General features: G+C 48.8%; 1 protein-coding gene across 2 annotated transcripts in view; it reads left to right on the top strand.

The window, feature by feature from the left end:
• ZBTB7C (zinc finger and BTB domain containing 7C) overlaps positions 1–20,038 on the top strand; it is a 235,840-nt gene that overhangs the window by 47,116 nt on the left and 168,686 nt on the right. For both annotated transcript variants that reach the window (XM_077346747.1, XM_077346749.1), the window contains exon 2: positions 5,570–5,634. In XM_077346747.1, coding sequence (XP_077202862.1) covers positions 5,570–5,634 — 65 coding nt within the window. The remainder of the gene's footprint in view (positions 1–5,569; positions 5,635–20,038) is intronic.

The following is a 20,038-nucleotide window of genomic DNA, read 5'->3' as shown; positions in this document are numbered from 1 at the left end:
TCTTCTTCTTCTTCTTCTCCTCCTCCTCCTCCTCCTCCTCCTCCTCTAAGTGGTGCAGGGCCCTCAGAAGATTGTGCTTGTTGAACTAAGCTTCTTGTAATTTCTTATTTGGCTTGTTAATGGGCTTTGGCAATAATAAAAAGGCTCTTTGCAGTGAGTGTAGTGTAGCCTTTCTCAACAGCTTTACCATTGAGAAACCCCTGAAACACTCCCCAGGCTTTGAGAAACCCCAAAAGATACAAACACAGGTTTAAGGAAAAATATAACTTGTCATTGTAATGAAAAAAACAATATCGGAAATAAATACTTTGCTAGTCTAATATGAATGATAAATAGGGAATTGTATAGACCAGCCTTTCTCAGACTTATTTTACCATTGGGAACCCCTTGAAACATTCTTCAGGGTTTGAGAAACCCCAGAATTGGCGTGATTGTGCAGAATGTAGTTGGGGGAGCATCGCTGTGTACATGTCCGCCTGAGGCCACTCCCCTTCCCACCCCCTCCAGACACATCATTGGCCGTTTAGGGAGACAGGCAGGTTGACCAGGTCAAATCATCAGATAAATGTTTAACAAATTTAAAATAGTAGAATCATAGAGTTGGAAGGGGCCATACAGGCCATCTAGTCCAACCCCCTGCTCAATGCAGGATCATCCCAAAGCATCCGAGAAAAGTGTGCATCCAACCTTTGCTTGAAGACTGCCAGTGAGGGGGAGCTCACCACCCCCTTAGGCAGCCTATTCCAGCCTATTCCAGTATCTAAGATTCTATTCTAGTATCTAAGATTAATTCTCATCCGCTCGGGAAACCCTTACTGGGCCATCAAGAAACCCTAGGGTTTCATGAAACCCTGGATGAGAGAGCCTGGTGTGGTGATTAAGAGCTGCAGCCTCTAATCTGGAGAACTGGGTTTGATTCCCCTCTCCTTCTCCACGTGCAGCCAGTATTGTGAATATTGGATTGTTTGTACAGATCACTTCAAAAACAAAAGCTTAGAAACAGTCTTAAGAAATGCAGAGAAGAAGAGAGTGAAATTAGACAGAGCTCCGAGACTTGTCTGATTGCAGGGGATTAAAAGAAAGTTGTCTGAATAACAGCTAAACCGCTCTCTTGATGCGATTCCAGAATTGTAGAATGACACGCAAATTGGAGCTGTTCCAAACCAAATAAAGATCCAACTGATATCGGCCCTCAGGAATGCTTGTAACATTTTTATAACCATGTTAGCAAGGGGTTTGAATGAGATTCTTTTATCAGTGTGACGCACCTGGATCAGGGACAGTTCCTAGGCGAAGAATGAAAAATAGTATTGGAGAAAATGTAAAATATTATATACTACTTAAGTGATCAATAGCGAAAACCCCATCTCATTTTTCTTGATGTTGTGTGTGTGGGGGGGGGCAGCTTTTGGTGATGTAGCGTGGCAATTGCATGCAACGGTAGAAACATTCAATTGAGGAAGATTTATTGACTGCCAGAGTTAATACACAGCGCCACAAAGGGAAAGTAATGATAAATGTTGTTAACAAGAGGCAGAAGTCAAGGGGGGGGGGGGCGACAGGGAACAGGGGAGGGAGTCCCGATTCATCAGTATACGAAAATTGCTCAGCTGTTGATTGTTCAACTGGCCTCAACCATAAGCCCGGCAGAAGAGCTCCGTCTTGTAGGCCTCTCCATGGGGAGCTCATTCCATCGGGGCAGAAGCCAGGGCTGAGAAGGTCCTGGCTCTGGTTGAGGCCAGACGAATTTCTTGAGGGCCAGGGATCCTTACATGATTGGCATTACTAGAACGAGTGCTCTCTGGGGAATGTATGCAGACTGGCAGTCCCTCAGATACGCAGGGCCCAGATTGCGTAAGGCTTTAAAGCAGGGATAGTCAAACTGCGGCCCTCCAGATGTCCATGGACTACAATTCCCAGGAGCCCCTGCCAGCGAATGCTGGCAGGGGCTCATGGGGATTGTAGTCCATGGACATCTGGAGGGCCGCAGTTTGACGACCCTTGCTTTAGAGGTTAAAACCAAAACCTTGAAGCAGATCCGGACTGGTAGCCAATGCAGCTGTTGTAATACAAGTCTAACAACTTTTTACCCTAGGTCATCTGGGAGGCCCCAGTTCGAATCTTCATTTTCCTGTGGGAACCTGCTGGGTGATCTTGGGCGTGTCACACGCTCTCAGCCTAACCTCCCTCGCAGGATTGTTGTAAGGACAACGGAGGAGAGGAGAACACTTTGGGTCCCCATTGAGGGAGAGGCGGAGTATAAGTGAAGTAACTGAGGATAACATTTCATGTAGGCAATGAATTCATCTTTACGATGCTACAAGATTCCTAGGTGGTTTTACTTCAGCAGAATTGTACAGTTTTCTCTCCGGAATTTAAATATATATATATAAAGGGTGCCATTCAAGAAGCCTCGGCTGAATTTTGGAGTTCTTTTTCCTGAAGTGACTCTGTCAGTCTGACCTGAAGATCCAGCTATAATTGAATTCCAGCAGCAACCTCCTGTCTCTCACCGCCGTGCTCTGGAGGGGCTCCAGGGTGTCTTCATGAATGATGAGGCAGAATTGGGGCAACTCGGAGTCAACGTTTATAACTCTGCACACATGGCAAGGCAGGTGGAAGACAGAAAGCCAGCAGTCGCGTTGGAGAACCAGGAAAGGCCTCAGGGCTAGGGAACTGTGGTAGAACCAAGCAAGAGGTGGAACGCAGCCCGGAAGAGTCCGGGGGCTTCTTGTGGACACTCTTTGGCCTGACAGCCATTTTGTGGTTGTGGCTATCACTCTCTCCCAGAATTCCAAAGTGCTTCATCCGAGGCCTGGCTCCCACTTGAGATGGCAAAGTCGCCCATTAGCAATTGCAGTTCATTCAGTAGAATAATTTGCCATACCAAAGCGCTGATCGGTTGTCGCTGAATTATGATGACCCCCTCAAGGCCTCTGAGCAGCAACCCGGGACTTCCACGGTGGTGTCCAGTCCAAACACTTCCTGTGGCACATGCGGTTTCTCAGAGGACCAGAGCTTGAGCCCTTGAGCTGGGATCGTAAGGCACCCAATCGGGAGCTTGAGATCCCAGCTAGAATGATAAAAAACTAGCCAATGGGAAACAAGGATTACAGCTGTCCTGTAACCAATGGAATGCCAGAGTTAATGTCCAATTAGAAGTCTCCACTTCGGACCAATGAGGTTACTGGGCGGAGAGATCCTTTTGTTCAGGATCTGTAGACATTGGGTGAGGCTGGGGATCTCAGTTCCGTGTTAGGCTTGGGTCAAAGAAAGAGCTTAAATGCACCACCTGTGTCTGTGCTGCTTGAACCCACGGAGGCAACACTTCCAGTGAATTTTTGCATGCCAGGCATTTTGTGGTTATGGCTGTCACTCTCTCCCAGAATTCCAAAGGGCCCACGGGCTCAAACAAGTTACAGACTCCTGGCTAAGAACATGCCATGTTGTACTGGCAGCATCAGCTTCATTGTGTGTGATCTGCTTTGAGTCTCAGTGAGACAGATGGATTTGAAATTAAGAACTCCCTGCCCTCTCCAGTTAAACAGACCAGGCAGGAGGTGATGGGATAGTGCATACGACCCTGGAGAGCTGCTTCCAGTCTAAGAAGGAGGACTGGTTTTTATACCATTTTTCACTACTTGAAGGAGTCTCAAAGCAGCTTCCAGTCGCCTTCCCTTCCTCCTCCCCACAACAGACTCCCTGTGAGGTACGTGAGGCTGAGAGCTCTTAGAGAAACAGCTCTGTGAGAACAGTATTATCAGGACTGTGACTAGCCCAAGGTCACTCAGCTGGCTACATGTGGAGGAGCGGGGAATCAAACCCGGCTCGCCAGGTTAGAAGCTGCTGCTAATAACCACAGCACCATGCTGGCAATACTTGACCATACTGACGTGGATGGACCAAGGGTGTGGTTCGGTATAAGACAATCATAAATATATTCAAAAGAGTTGGGCCAGGAAACAAGACGGCAACCCGTAAGTGGTGAGTATGCAGGGGAAGAAGGGGAAAAAGAGAAGGGGGAAGGAAGAAGTTGGAGAATCAGAGGCGGTGGTGGACGGCCGGGGAGGTGAAACCTATTTTCTCAGCAAAACCGTCTTAAGTATACTGAGGCCGTGTTCCTCATTGAATTCAGCAATCTGAACTGCCCCTAGAGATAAATGCAGTGTATCTGGCCATTTCCTTCTCTGTACAAGGTTGATCTATTTGATCCCTGGGGAGCAGGTCACAAACAATGTTGACGGGGAAAGACGACAAAATGGTTTGTCATGATGTGATGGAGCCATTGATTCTTGAGATGGATGTGCTCGTTGTCGCTAGCCAAAGGGGTTCTTGGAGTGCGCCAAAAGCTTTGAAACATCTGGGATCAGGAAGGGGGGCAGCATATTAATCATAAATGCTCTGGGACTTCCTCCCTCCCTCCCTCCCTCCCTCCCTCCCTCCCTCCCTTTCTTCCTTCCTTCCTTCCTTCCTTCCTTCCTTCCTTCCTTCCTTCCTTCCTTCCTTCCTTCCTTCCTTCCTTCCTTCCTTCCTTCCTTCCTTCCTTCCTTCCTTCCTTCCTTCCTTTTATTTTCTCCCCTTCCTTCCTTCCTTCCTTCCTTCCTTCCTTCCTTCCTTCCTTCCTTCCTTCCTTCCTTCCTTCCTTCCTTCCTTCCTTCCTTTTATTCTCTCTCCTCCCTCCCTCCCTCCCTCCCAGAGTAAAATACCTCAGAGCACTGTGGGCAGCTGGAGTAGAGAAGCAGTGTGGTCTCATCCCTTTTCCCCTCGAAATTTCTTCCCAGATGTACCAGCTGAGCCCCAAAAGTTCCCCTTGGGGAGTTCAGCTATGTGCCCGTGCATAAATCATGCCCATAATTATGCAGCGATAAAAGCCACACTCCGCAGATCATTAGTCAGTTTATTAGCAAAAGCTTGGGCGTCTGATGGATTCCTTTAGGGGATTTGGTAAAAAAAGCAAAAGAAAAAAAATAAACCCTTCCGAGGTAATGATAATTGCATACCTCTGCTCCTTTTCTGTTTTATTTCAAGTTTTAAACAGTTGAAGTGAAAACACTTAGCTTTAGAATCATAGAATCATAGAATCAAAAAGTTGGAAGGGGCCATACAGGCCATCTAGTCCAACCCCCTGCTCAATGCAGGATCAGCCCAAAGCATCCTAAAGTAATGCAGCTTTGCATAAAGCTCAAGCAGAGAAAACTGTGGGCCATTCCGGACGACATAACTTTAGCATGATACTTACCCCCCAATGATGCTATATTCCGGGCGCTCCGCATGACGTCGCCAACGCCCCGTGTCCAGCCAGCAAACCTCATGCTAAATCTGCCGCTTTGAAGCGCAAATTGGTGATGTCATGAACCCCTGGATCCTGCCCCAATCACCCTGATTGTTAAGTGGGCACTTATTTCTTTAAAGTTTCCCAGAACTCCCGCTGGCATCTTGGCCAAGCTCAGGGGCGCCAACCCTCCCCTTGCTCCCTGCTTGCCCTTCAAAAGGCTCATTCTGGGGGATCATAATTCCTGGCATATTGTAGATGAGCCTCTGAATGGTGGTTGTCTTCTTTCCTTCCCAGGGTCGTGGTCAAGAGACTGGAGCCAATCAACGAGGAGCAGTGCAGAGTGAGCCCCCTGATTCTGGGTAGGTGGGTTTCTCTTTCTTGGACTGGGGTTTCCGTTCAACCCTGTGATTGGTCTTTTGAGAGTGAGCCAATGTATGTTGTCGGTAAAGGGGAAAAGGTTTGGGGCATGTGTCCTGCTGCAGGGGTCCCTAGTTTTTTTGAGAGCACGGGTTCCTTTTGAATTCTAAATTAGGGTGGTGGGCAGAGCCACACTATAGCATCCACAAAATGACTGCTACAGGAAGTAGAATCAGCGACAAAATGGCCAGTGAAGGAAGTAGAAATAGCCACAAAATGGCTGCCACAAAATGGCTGCTACAGGACATGGAATAAGCCACAGAATGGCCACTGCAGGTAGAAATAGCCACAAAATGGCTGCCACAAAATGGCTGCTACAGGACATGGAATAAGCCACAGAATGGCCACTGCAGGTAGAAATAGCCACAAAATGGCTGTCACAAAATGGCTGCTACAGGAAGTAGAATCAGCCACAAAATGGCCACTGCAGGAAGTAGAAATAACCACAAAATGGCTGCTACAGGAAGCGTAATCAGACACAAAATGGCTGCTGTGACTTAGCTTCAATCGCATAGTGTTGTAGTGGCAGCTGCTGTTAAAAACAATGTTTTTAAAAAATCTGCACAACCAGTAAAACCAGTGGTCAGTGAGAAATCTTCCAGGCAGATGCCCTTTCTGGCTCTGCGCACGTCCTCAAAACACTCCGCAGGTACCAGAAAACGTGTTAATAGGTGCCCACAGGCTCACAAACATTGGGGACTCCTGTACTGCTGCTTATGGATTACGGTTGTGGAAGTAGGTGAAAAATGATGAGTGTGGGTGTGTTTTTGAAGTTGTCCTGTGCTGACTCAGGCTATCACTCTGTTTTGCTTTCCCCGATTACAGGGAGAGGAGGTTTTCCCTGTAGGGTGGTCAGTTCTGGTTTGGGAAATACCTGGGGCTTTTGGGGGTGGAGCTTGAGGAGAAGGGAGGGGCTTCAGTGGGGAATAATGCCTTAGAGTCTGCCTTCCAAAGTGGCCATTTCCCCCAGGTGATCTGATCTCTGCCAGCTGGAGATCAGTGGTTATATTGATAAAATATGTGGACAAAAGCCCTAGGAGGAAAGGCTGAGGGACTTGGTAATGTTCAGCTTGAATAGGAGGAGGTGGAGAGGGGACAGGATGGCTCTCTAGAAATATTTGAAAGGTTGTCACCTGGAGGAGGGCAGGGAGCGGCTCCTGGTAGCAGTGAAGGATAGGACCTGTAGTAATGGTTTTAAGCTACATGTAGAACAGTACTGGCTAGATATGAGGAAGAAAATTTTCATAGAGTAGTCCAGCAGTGGAATGGGCTGCCTAAAGGAGGTGGTGAGCTCCCCCGTACTGGCAGTCTTTAAGCAGCTGCTGGACAGATCCTTCTCCTGGATGCTTTAGGCTGATCCTGCTTGGAGCAGGGGATTGGACTAGATGGCTTGTAGAGTCCCTTCCAACTCTAGGATTCTATGAGATCTCCAGCCACTGTCTGGTGGTTGGCAGCCCTATTTTCCCCTGACCTGTGATTTCCAGCCCCATTGCTATGAACTGTGGATTTTCCCAGTAAATAGGATTCCGTTCTTGGGCAGGGGCAGTGCCCATGCAGAATAGTGTGCATTCCTTAAAAAAAAGAGAAAAAGATTTTTAGCCTTGACTAAATATAGTCTTGTATGTATTTGATAGGCACCTTGTAAAATTGCAGAACCCAGTGTGGTTGCCAAGGAGGACTTTGAGGAGTGACGGTAAAGAGATTTAGTTTCTTGCAAGACTGCTTGTCCTGTCTTGTGTGACACATAAGCAGAATTTGCTGTATGTAAATCCAGTTTTTCCTGATCCCATCCCTCCCCCCTTTGAGCTCTTCTGTACCCTCATTTTCATCCCTTGGCTGCCTCATTGCTTTTCTTTTTTCCATGTATTTTGCACCCTCTAGTGGCCACAGTGATACTACATCTCTGTATCTCCAGCATACTTCCCTTCAGTTTTAAAGTGCCAGAAAATGTGTGGGAGATACATCGATGTAATATAAAAGTGACCACTAGATGGTGCAAAGCATGTGCAGAAAAGGGGTGAGGGGTGGAAATAACACAGTAGAGGTAAACCTATGATGAGAATTAGATTGGGGAAGAGACCTTTGGTTTTAGCAGAACACGTTCATTCTGGGTTTATGTGTGCATTAGTGAGGATGCGGCAAAGTATGTTTGCATGGTGTGCTGCTGTCAATCAAGGGTGAGCTGCCTTCAACCTGGGCATGGCCATCTCTTTTAATTTCCTAGTAGGGTTTCCAAGAAGAATAATTTGAAGAATAATACTCTTTCTGTATTGTTCAGCCCACTGATGAACATTTTGCAAACCTTGCTCTCTGTGTCCTTGGCAACACGGGTAGGGCAGATGATGGCCAGGGACAGGGTCATTTTGGAGGTGGCATCTTGCCCCTGGAATTGCCCTTGTGGCTTGCCTGGCTACTTGCCTTCCCCTTCTTTCAGGCCTGAAGCCCAAACAGGCATTTAGCTTAGCGATGCCATCCTTATTAGCTGTGTTACAATCTGCTCTCAACCTATGGACTGTTTTATCAACAATGTTTAAGTGTTTTAATATACCAACTTGCTTTTATTGGCTGATTTTATGGGCAGAGTTTTAATTGATTTTGCTTTGATATATCCTTACTGATCATTGTCATTCGTTTAGGTTGGAGGTTAGTCGCAACTGAGAGATCAACAAGGGTTTCAGAGTATGAGCTATGGAAAGTCAATGGTCCCTTCCTCAGACATAGTAAAGCAGAAAAGGAGATCTCTGTCCTTTTATCCTAGTCAGAAGGTGTAAGGCAGGGGTAGTCAAACTGCAGCTCTCCAGATGTCCATGGACTACGATTCCCAGGAGCCCCTGCCAGCATTTGCTGGCAGGGGCTCCTGGGAATTGTAGTCCATGGACGTCTGGAGGGCCGCAGTTTGACTACCCCTGGTGTAAGGGGTGCTGTGAAAGATGCTTGTAAAGATCTCCATTTCAACTCTGATGTCACTGACAACTCAAAAGAGTATACTTTGATGTGTTAGTCTATAAGGGCACCAAGATTTGGATCTAGCTGTTCTGCGGAAGATCAAATCGGTTACCCCCTGAAACTTGTTATTTATTGTTTGCTGTTTTAATTGTGACATGCCTCCAGCAGGTCTGGAAAGGTGGCATACAAATTTGATACATTGAAATTTACTTATTTACTTAGTTTTAAAATGTCCTCCCTCCCTCCCTCCATTCATTCATTCATTCATTCATTCATTGCCCCTCCCAGCATGCTGAGTCGGCATGGCTTCCAACATTAAAAATCAATAAAAATAAGGAGACACTACAGACCCCTAGATAAAGATTCCCTCTGCCTCTGCCCCCATTTAAAGAAGACTCAACTGAGGCATGTGGCCTTGTTGACTCCAGAGATGGGGGGGCTTTATATCCCTGTTTCCCCCAATCACCACCAGTCGTCTGTAACCCAATGCCCAAGGCCCATCAACTCATTGTTAAATTCATAAAGCAAAAATGTGCACATGATGATGAGACCATAACAGCTATGCGCCCTCCCCAGTAAAACACCCCCCAGAGACACCCCCCTGGTAAGATCTACAGGTAAAGGTAAAGGTGTCCCCTGTGCAAGCACCGGGTCATGTCTGACCCTTGGGGTGACACCCTCCTGCGTTTTCATGGCAGACTCAATACGGGGTGGTTTGCCAGTGCCTTCCCCAGTCATTACCGTTTCTACAGGTAGCAACCAACAATCTGATGTTGCTGTTACTTACTTACTTATTTATTTTTAGACTTATATACCGCTGCTCTCAAAGACTCACAGTGGTTTACAATAACAATAAAAACAATGCAACCTTTACAAACTTAAATACTGCTAAATGGTTAATTAGGTTTCTATTATGCGTTTGTTAAGAATATAAGAATGTAGATTTTAATTCATTGTTAATTATTAAGTGTATGGTGTGTACACCGCGCCTAGCTTACTCCAGGAGGCGGAGCCCTCCCTCATAGTAGTACTAAAGACAGGAGGGAGGGAGCAATAGGAGGGCTAAAGGAATGGATAGTGATGTCACTTCTGGAGGCGTGGCATTGGGTGACCAGCTGACATCACTTCTGGGGGTCTTTGAAGTCTGGAAAAAAAATTTCAGGGGCTCCTCTAGAGTCAACAGGTTGAAAAAGGCTGTATTAGATATTTGCTTTTGCAGTTTCACTTAGACCACTTGGCTAGCAAGAGGAGTATTGTCTAGTCCAGGGGTAGTCAAACTGTGGCCCTCCAGATGTCCATGGACCACAATTCCCAGAAGCCCCGCCAGCTGGCGGGGCTTCTGGGAATTGTGGTCCATGGACATCTGGAGGGCCGCAGTTTGACTACCCCTGGTCTAGTCAGGCTGGTGGCAGCTCTCCAGGGTCCTGCGGCAGCTTCCTGCTACCTGAGACTTTCAGCTGGAGATGCCAGGGATGGAACCTGAGACCATCTTCATGCAGATTGCTGAGTGAGGCGCCCGACGAGTCTGCATTTTGATCCCTTCAATCCACTCGCCTTAGCTTCTAGGGAGAGAAGGTTCAGAGCAGGGCTGTTGGAGAAGGAGCCACATCGGGTACGAACAGCGTTCACCATGCATTTCGGTATTGTTCTCACACGTGTTAAATACCAGCTCTCGCCAGCTGAGGGCACAAATTCTTTATGTGGAATTGCCTCAGTTAAACTTCTTTGACTTTATCTATCCCCACTGAAGCGTTGGTCCCTTCCTGCCCTACAGGAATCCGTTGCAATCAAGAAGTGTACATTACGTCAGGGGTAGTCAACCTGTGGCCCTCCAGATGTTCATGGACTACAGTTCCCATGAGCCCCTGCCAGATTGCTGGCAGTGGCTCATGGGAATTGTAGTCCATGAACATCTGGAGGACCACAGGTTGACTACCCCTGCATTACGTCACTGAATGGACCTTCTCTTTAAGAAGGCAAAATAAACATTGACCATCAAACAGTCTTAGAAGTGGGTCACCAAAGGACAATTCACTGGCATGGGCAGTGAACAGTTATTTTGGTATGGCTAGTTGGAGGTTGGGGACATTACTACAGATTTGATGACGCCCCTTCTATGGAAAACCTGCCAATGGCATTGGGTAGCTCTAGGAATTGCCAAAAACTCTGTGGTAAAAACCATAGAGGTTCTGCCACTTCCTAGAGCCACCTGCCGTCTCATCTGGGTTCCCTCCAAAAGAGAGGCAACAGAACATGTGACAACACCTTAAAAAGAATACTTTTTCCCTTGCTGCCTTTTAGTGTGGTGGCAGGCAACAGGAGATCAGAGGATTAGTAAACTCAGTTGTAACTGTTTTGTAGGTAGGTCATGAAGCCATGAGGGAGGAGGAGAAGGAGCAGGGACAGCTGAGAAAAGCATTTGGACGCTTCCTAGCAACTAGGTCTGAGTAAGGTGTGAAACGGCCATGAAATGCAGCCTGCAGCTCAGTATTTCTGTATATTCAGAAATACTAAGTGTGATATAATAGAAAGTCCAGTGTGAGATTATTGCATTTTGTGTTGGGGAAGGGGGGAGAGAAGGAGGCTGAGAGCCAGCTTGGTGCAGGGATTACGAGCATCGGACTCTAATTTGCAGAACTGGGACCGATTCCCCACTCCTCCAGCTGCCGCCAACTGGGTGTCCTTGGGCCAGTCACAGTTCTCTCACAGATGTTCTAGACCAGTTCTGTTAGAGCTCTCTCCACCTCACAGGGTATCTGTTGGGGGGGGAGAGTACGGGAAAGGTGTTTGTAAGCTGCTTTAGGGCTCCTTCGGATACTGAAAACTGGGGTATAAAAAAAAGCAGCTCTTCTCTTCCTTGCAAGGTGGCACAATAAGCTTAGATCCCACTTGGAATAAAATTGACAATCTCACAGCTCTCCTGTATTAATTTCCAACAGGACACCTGTGCATCAGCTAAGTTCGGATTTGGATGCTTTAAATACATGCCATGCTGGGCAGTGTCGAGGCACAAAATCCCAAGGGTTTCCAGTTTGGTGCGGCGTGATCTAAGAGCCGGTGAAGATGCCGAAAATCCCCCGGGCTGACATCTCGCTTCTGTCCTGAACTCCCTGGGTGGCCTTCGGGGAAACCTGGCAGGCCTGAATCCCAAAAGCGTCCTCTCCTCCAGGCCGTGTCTTTCTGAGGGCCACCGGGGGAGTTCACGGCTGAGGCAGTTTCTGAAGCAAGGGAGGCCTGCTGCTGACTCCCATAACCACCATGCAAGCTTTCGTGGCCTGGAACTGGTCTCCTGGTCCCTGTTATTACACTTCTTCTTCTTTTTTTTGGGGGGGGGGAGTTTTGCATTCCACATTTCTGACTTGTCCTCGGACAGGCCTTGCCTACAGTTTGGAATTGTGGGAGACGGGAAAGCTGGAGCACCGGATCTTCTCGCCAGCTTCTTAAGAGAGGTCCCGGCAGCTTGCTTGACACCTCTGCCTGTGACATTATTTTTCCATTTGCAGCTGGCACGGGCTGGGCGCGTCCTGCAGCAGCCCTGGTTTCCACCGAGGGAGGGGGGCAGGAAACGCACCCTCCCAGACGAGCCAGCTGCAAAAGAGTGTTGTTGTTTCCCATGGGCTGTTCCTTGCAGAGGACGGAGGTTCTCTGGGCCACCTATTAGGATGGCTTCACTCAAGACAAGAGTCCTAAAGGGAGGTTATTTTTGTGCAGGGAGAGACATAAAGAATAAGAATGAGTTGGTTTTATGCCCTGCTTTTCACTGCCTGAAGGAGTCTCAACGCGGCTCACAATCGCCTTCCCTTCCTCTCCCCACAACAGACACCCTGCGAGGGAGGTGAGGCTGAGAAAGCTCTGACAGGACTGATCTGGGAGAACTGTGACAAGCCCAAGGTCACCCAGCTGGCTGCAGGTGGAGGAGCAATGGGGAATCAAACTCGGCTTGCCAGATTAGAAGTCACTGCTCTTTACCACGACACCAAGCTGGCTCTCTGGTGGAAGTTCTAGTGTGTGTGTGTGGGTCGGGTGCTACTGCTTCGTTCCCCGTTGCTCCACATGCAGGCAGTTGGGTGACCTTAGGCTTGTCCCAGTCCTGATAGTACTGTTCTCACAGAGCAGTAATATCAGGGCTCTCTCAGCCCTACTGACAGGTGTCTGTTGTGCAAGAGGAAGGGAAGGGGAATGTAAGCCGCTTTCAGCTTCCTTTTGGTAGAGAAAAGTGGGGTATAAAACCCAACTTTACTTCTTTAACCAATACTTTGAGGAATGGTGGCCATTGCACGCAGAGCCTCTGTGGGGGCTTGGGGGCTGTTGATGGACAGTGCCCTTCATAAATTCATCAGACTCCCTTTCCTCAAAAACCTATCTAAGCTAGTCTCTCTGTCTCTCTCTCTCTGTCTCTCTGTCTCTGTCTCTGTCTCTCTCTCTCTGTGCTTGTGTGGTGCATTTCATTAATTTAAATTTATTTTATATGTCCTCATTGTGCTGCAAATTATTTCCATTGGGTGGCCCCAGTTCTGTGCGGGAGGGGAGACTCCTCACACCTTCGTCAGCTCCTCGGAGGAAGGGATGAAAACATAATAAAATTGTATTAAGCAAGAGAGAAGCATTTCCCCCCTCAATCCACTTTTTCCACGCCTTGCATAATCTTGTAAGCCTTTGCATCTTCCCTTCTCACTTGTGTTAACTAAAGAGTGCCAAACCAGTTGGCTTTTCCAGAGACGAGGGATAGAGGTTTTCATGTGTCGTGTTTGGTCTTGTGTGCTTTTGCACCCCAAAGAGCTCGAAACAGCTTTCCTGGGGTTCCCAAGCGCTCTCCATCCAGAGCCTGTTTTGGGTCTTGAGATGCTCAGGAGAAAGACAGGCACATCATCAGTAATTTAAATGTGTGAAATAAATCTCGACAGTTCTCAGACTTGCTAATCTAGTGACAATGAGTTAGACTCAGCTTTTTAAGGAACATATGAAGATCTGCTGGATCAGACCAGTGGTCCATCCAGTCCAGCATCTTGTCTCACACGGTGGCCAACAACTTCCTCTGGAGGTCAAACAACAGGGCAGAGAGGCTGAGACCTACATAAGAGCATCAGTAGAGACCTGCTGGATCAGACGAGTGGGCTAAAATATTGGTGATTTTAGCCGCCGCCATTCCACCTCCAATGTGGACTTTCCCCTCTGTGCATAATAGGCCAAAGAAAGAATATCAGTTTCCTAAGTTTACAGAGAACAAAAAGAAGGAAAAAAATAAGATAGAGCACAGTATTCTTTCAAATCTATCTTTGCCCTCTCTTAACCTGTAATCTAAAAGCTGCTGAGACTGTTCCAGGCATAGTTAGTGACATAAACTTTGGTCAAGAGTTCCAGGTCTGTAAAAAAAGAGTCAGTATTTTGATCCTTCATATTACCTGACAATTTATCCAACTCTGCCATTGAAATTACTTTTAGGAGCTAGTCCTCTGTAGAAGGGATAGATCCTGTACTGCGTGAGCCTTTTCTCTTTGGACTTTTCCTCACACCCTCCCAACATTTTTTGTTGTTGCACAGTTTGATTTTGGAGGCAGGGTTCTTCTAGGGTTCTAGAGCTGTAAATCATAGCTTGGCCTAGAGCTGTTTGAAAGACTTTTCAATCTCGGTAGAGGCCAAGCCTTGATAGATTTTATATCAGGAACCCAAAGGTTGAGCTGAAAAAATAATTTTTAAAATTTTCAAATATTTATTACATGAAGTTCAACATATTAAAAACATAGTAATAATTTAAAAACATCAAATTTCTAACAACACATCGAGTAGACCGACATAGAATGGACCAAATGTGTTTTGACCCCAAGGGGTCTTCCTCGGTGGTCAAATTATTGTGTGGAATGCATTCATGTTTAAAATCAAAGGGCTTGCTAGGTGGCTAAGAAATGCAGCTGCATTTAGCAAAAGGCCATGGCTCAGTGGAAGAGCATCGGTTCGGCATGCAGAAGGCCGCAGGTTCAATCCCAGCATCCCCAGTTGAAGGGACTCCAGTTGAAAGGACCCTGGAGAACGGCTTCCAGTCTGAGCAGTCAAAACTGACCTTGATGGACCAAGAGTCTGATTCAGTAGAAGTCATCTTCACACGTTCCAATGGCAGGACCAGCCAGGGGGTTTTGGAATGGCCTGTCCAACTTTATGTGTGTTAGATCTCATTTTTGAACCCCAAACTTCCTCCTCCCCCTCCCATGACTGCTTCCTCTCAGCTCTTTTCCAGCTCGGCATTTCTCCTTGCAATCCGGCAAAGCACCTCCGTGGTCTTTATTTTAGGATCCTTTCCGGTCCTAATTAATCGCCCGAAGAGGACGTGCTGTTGTAAATTGGTGCTGCGTTTTCTGCTCCATTGGCTTGTTGAGCACACCCGTTTTGTAGGACAATAGGGCAATCAGCACCTCTTCTGTGGAGTGCTCGCCTCTCTGTGCTTTCTGAAGTGGGAGAGAAGCGAATGGGGAGAAATAGTAGGTCAGCCATTTAGGTTAATTGATCCCAGGGAAAGGCTTTTAGGGGTCACGGCTGCTGGTGCAGCGGGCCTACCAAACACGCACTGGCTGCAAGACACCAGCCGCTCGGACTCTGTAATTGCAGCCAAATTTCATGTTCTCTGTGCACCGCCCGCTGCAGCTTGACCCCCTGAATGCTGCATAGATGAGCTGGCAGTAGAGATCCAGGCCTTATCGGAGCTGCCGAAGGGCCTGGAAAACGGCACTCTTCCACCAGGCATATGGTTGAGGCCTACGGAAGCACAGAAACTTTGGAGCAGGTCTCCTTCCTCTACTCCTTCCCGCCACCAGAGTCCGGAGACTGGAGCCCAGATTCGAAAATCAAAGCAGAAACGCAATTCGGAGCGATTGTCAGAGCAACTGATATTTATATTTGAAACTAGTTGTTGACCTGTTTTGAAATTGTTTACTGATTTTTAAACCCATGCGTGTATGGGCTTTTATGCTGTAAGCCAGTGGTCCCCAACCTTTCTGAGGTTGGGGACCGGCAGGGCATTGGGGCGCGGCCCGCGCCCGCGCCAGCCACGCCCCCGCATTGGCCGCACCCACGGGCCGTGCCCCCGCATCGGGCCGCGCCCCCGCATCGGGCCGCGCCCCCGCATCGGGCCGTGCCCGCACATCAGGCCGCGCCCCCCGTGAGCCGCGTCCGCACATCGGGCTGCGCCTGCACATCGGGCCGCGCCCGCACGGGCCCGGCCCGGCCCCGATTCCCTCTCCCCGCCCTCCCGCAGTAAGTAGCTTCCCGGGCTGCAAGCTCGCGGCCTGGGAGGTTTTTTACTGCGGGGGGGGGGACGGGGAGAGGGAGCCGCGGCCTGGCGCCATGGCCTTCGCGGCCCGGCACTGGGCCGCGGCCCGCAGGTTGGGGACCACTGCTGTAAGCCACCCTGAGAATGTCGCCAGAGAGGGATGAGCTACAAGCCTAAGCATGAATAAAATAATGAATAACTACATAAATGACAACGTAGTCACTTCTGTGTGCTTACTCCCACAATCTCACATATGTGGCCCGGCCCCCATGTACCTGAGAAACCGCTTGAATATACCCCGCAAAGGGCCAATACAAACAGGCCTGTGATCTCTGGCCCTCGAGAGGTACGTTTGGCCTCAACTCTTTTTGGGTCTGACCCCTACCTGGTGGAATGACTCCTGGAAGATCTAAAGGCCCTTCAAGAGTGAGCTCAATTTTGAAGGGCCTGTAAGATGAGAGCCAGTTTGGTGTAGTGGTTAGGAGTGCGGACTTCTAATCTAGTAAACCAGGTTCGATTCTGCACTCCCCCACATGCAGCCAGCTGGGTGACCTTGGGCTCGCCTCAGCACTGATTAAGCTGTCCTGACCAATCAGGGCTCCCTCAGCCTCACCTACCTCACAGGGTGTCTGTTGTGGGGAGAGGAAAAGAAGGGCGATTGGAAGCCGCTTTGAGGCTCCTTCGGGTAGAGAAAAGCGGCATATAAGAACCAACTCTTCTTCTTTTTTTCTTGGCATTTGCTTGGGGCCAATAACCTAGTAATATCTGCATTGACCCCTTCCTGTGAGAAACTCCCTGCTTTGGTAGAGGTTCAGTACAATAGTTCTTGGCACAGCACTTTGGGTTTTACAACAATCAATTTTCTTAAAACTGTTGAATGTGGCACTATTAGACACTATTAGGTCTTTAGGTTCGGTAGACACAAACTAGAAGTTCTTTGAAAACGCAGCTCTTTATGGAATCCCAACTCCAACCTAACACTGAAGAAGGAACAAGGGGGAAACCATGACTTCCATACCATTTGGCTAGCTTGCCAAAGAACCTGATTGGTCCTTAACGCTCACAGTTCATTGGCCCATAAGTGCTCACAATTAGAGTCCCTGATTGGCTGTTTTACAATCCTTCACTTGCATGGAGGTCTATAGTAGCACAATAAAATCAGAGTCCAGTAGCACTTTTAAGACCAACAAAGGTTTATTCAGGGTGTGAGCTTTTGAGCACAAACTCTCTTCGTAGCACCGCTTGGATATACATAGCAGGCACGTTGCTGCATTTACCCTGCGCCAACCTTTGGGGTATTTCTCATCGCCGGGCAAAGCAGCCCATTAGGTACCCCACGGCATTCCAAGTTGTAACCGGCTCACCAAGGTATGGCTTGCTTAATGATTTCATCCAGCTGCTGCTCCTGACTCCCTCAGCCCGTGGCCTTTGGCTCTCCCTACCCCACGTTCAGATATTTCCCTCCCCCTGCTTTCTGCTCAGTTTAATGAAACCACATGCATTCTGCAAGCTCCGCTGACTGCACAGTGTGCAGGACTGCCCTCCCCATAAGTCATTCTGTGCAGTTTCTCCAGCTGCACCGTCACTTCATTTTCAGTTCCCTTCACCTCGTGGCCGGTGACAAAAAGGCTCGGCCTGGAGCTGTTTTGGTGCGGGGTGCGGATCGGCAAACTCTGGCATTAGTTAAGTAGCTTTTGCGATTTGTGTCAAGAGGGGAAGCGAAAACTCTGAGAAAGGGAAGGCAATCCATCCAGGAGGGGTACTTCCTCCAAAACTGGTAAGATCCTGAATCCAGTGGAAGATGAACGGGCGGCAAGGTTTCCGGGGGTATATCCTTTTGAGGGTCCGAGCTCCCTCTGTCAGGAACTGATTAATCACAGAGACTGATTGAAAGGAGGAATCTGCTGACAGAGAATGGCCTCAGGAATAAACAGCTTTAAAGGGGGATTATAATGGAGGATAAGTGTGTTGTTGGCTACTAGACATGGTAAATATGGGGAACCTCCACATTCAGATGCCCTACGCTTTCAGTCCCAGAACCAAGGAGGCAACGTCAGGGGAAGATTTTGGCATCTCTGCCCTCCTGTTGACCCTCTAGAGCAGGGGTAGTCAAACTGCGGCCCTCCAGATGTCCATTCGCTGGCAGGGGCTTCTGGAAATTGTAGTCCATGGACATCTGGAGAGCCGCAGTTTGACTACCCCTGCTCTAGAGGAACTGGTTGGCCTCTGTGTGAAGCAGGATGCTGGACTAGTGGGACCCCTGGTCTCATCCAACAGGGCTCTTCTGATGTTCTTCTAAAGCAGTGGTCCCCAACCTTTTTTCGGCTGGGGACCGGCAGGGCAATTGCCCCGCCCGCGCAGCGTGCATGCGCGGCTGCGCAGCGCACATGCGCGATTCAGCCACGCATGCGCGATGCGTGGCACGGCCCTGATTCCCTCTCCCCCCTCCCACAATAAGAAGCTTCCCGGGCTGCAAGCTTGCAGCCTGGGAAGGTTTTTACTGCGAGGGGGGGCGGGGGGGGGAGAGGGAACCGCGGCCCGGTGCCCTGGCCTTTGCGGCCTGGCACTGTGCCGCGGACCGCAGGTTGGCCGCAGACTGCAGGTTGGGGACCACTGTTCTAAAGGCCTCGGCCTCTCTGCCTTGTTGTTGGCCCTCCAGCGGAACTGGTTTGCCCCTCTCTGAGATGGGATGCTGGACTAGATGGACTCCTGGTCTGATCCAGCAGGGCTCTTGTTATAAATGTCTCAGCCTCTCTGCCCTGCTGTTTGACCCTCCAGAGGAACTGGTTGGTCGCTGTGTGAGAACCACTCATCTGATACAGCGGGGCCCTTCTGCTGTTCTTATGGAAAGCTCAGCCTCTATGTCTTGTTCTTGGCCCTCCATAGGAACTGGTTGGCCACTGTATGAGGCAGGTTTCCTAGTCCTCATCCAGCAACTAGTCCACACCAGCTTTTCTTGAAGACTTGAGAATCAAATGGGATTTGTGGAGGTTCCATAGAAGGTTCTTTTGGGTTTGATGATCACACACACACACACAAAATACAAGTAGCTTGTGATTGAGTGGAGAAAAAGGACTTGGTTTTGCAGCAAAAACCTGATGCTTCCTTGGTGGGCCAGTGGGCGGAAGGCCCATAAGAGTCCATAATGCTGGCATGATTGCCATCCCACGGAAACGTAATTGTTGCCTGCATTAAAAAATTGTCAAGGAATTTATTCCTTTTCACAGGCCCTTGAAAGGAAGCAGCCCTTTCTTTAAAAATTCAAAGTGAGCCGGCCGGTTGGCCCAGGGCTCTTTGATTGATGCTTACATTAAAGCTCCTTGTTTGAGGCTGCTTATAATAGATCAAAATATCCAAACCTTCCACCTTAATGAGGCCAATGGCAGGCTGTATGAACACCAGCTGTGCTGGCTGGGCTGCCCCTTGGCCCATGTGGGAAAACAGGGCCTGAGTGCAAATTAGCACAGATAATTGTTATTCCTTTGTACATTTGCTCCCCAAATAGCAAATAACACCTGTTTACCAAGGCGTAGTCTGCAGGGGGGCTTTTTACCTACTCCCAGATCAACTAAATACCTACACCAAATTCGATTTCCATTTTGATTTTGGACGCTTTAAACATGCATGATACAGAGAGTACAGTATGTTTGTTCGGTCGATTAACCCATATAAATAATGCATCAATACAAACTGCAATCAATGATAAAAGTGAATCGATATGTGTAGTAAAAAAATACAAAAGTATTGTGACATAAAAATATCTTTAAACCGCCCGTGGCGCCGCGGGCGCCATGGACTAAATAAAGCGGTAAGGGGTTCTAGGGCGGGATGTGTCCGTGATGAGGAAGGGTCCGCATTGGACCCTTACTCCGGACAGACAATCGGAGGGACCAATCGGCAGGCGCTTTGCGCCTGCCGATTGGTCCCTCCGATTCCCAGCCCCAGCAACTGCGAGCCGCGCACAGCGCGGCTCGCAGTTGCTCCCTTTGCCGCTGGTCAGGCCGGGGGCTCCCTGCCTGCCAAATGACTGCCGCTCTGCCCGCCAACTGCCACTCACTCGGCATGCATGCCGTCCCACGCCGCCTTCTACCGCCGCCTTCTCCCGCGTCGCCGCCGCCGCTCCGGAGCCCAGCGCAAGC

The sequence above is a fragment of the Paroedura picta genome, chromosome 7 (assembly GCF_049243985.1).
Source record: "Paroedura picta isolate Pp20150507F chromosome 7, Ppicta_v3.0, whole genome shotgun sequence".
Taxonomy (NCBI): Eukaryota; Metazoa; Chordata; class Lepidosauria; order Squamata; family Gekkonidae; genus Paroedura; species Paroedura picta.
The sequence above is the reverse complement of the archived record's forward strand: the minus strand, read 5'-3'. Positions and strand labels throughout refer to the sequence as shown.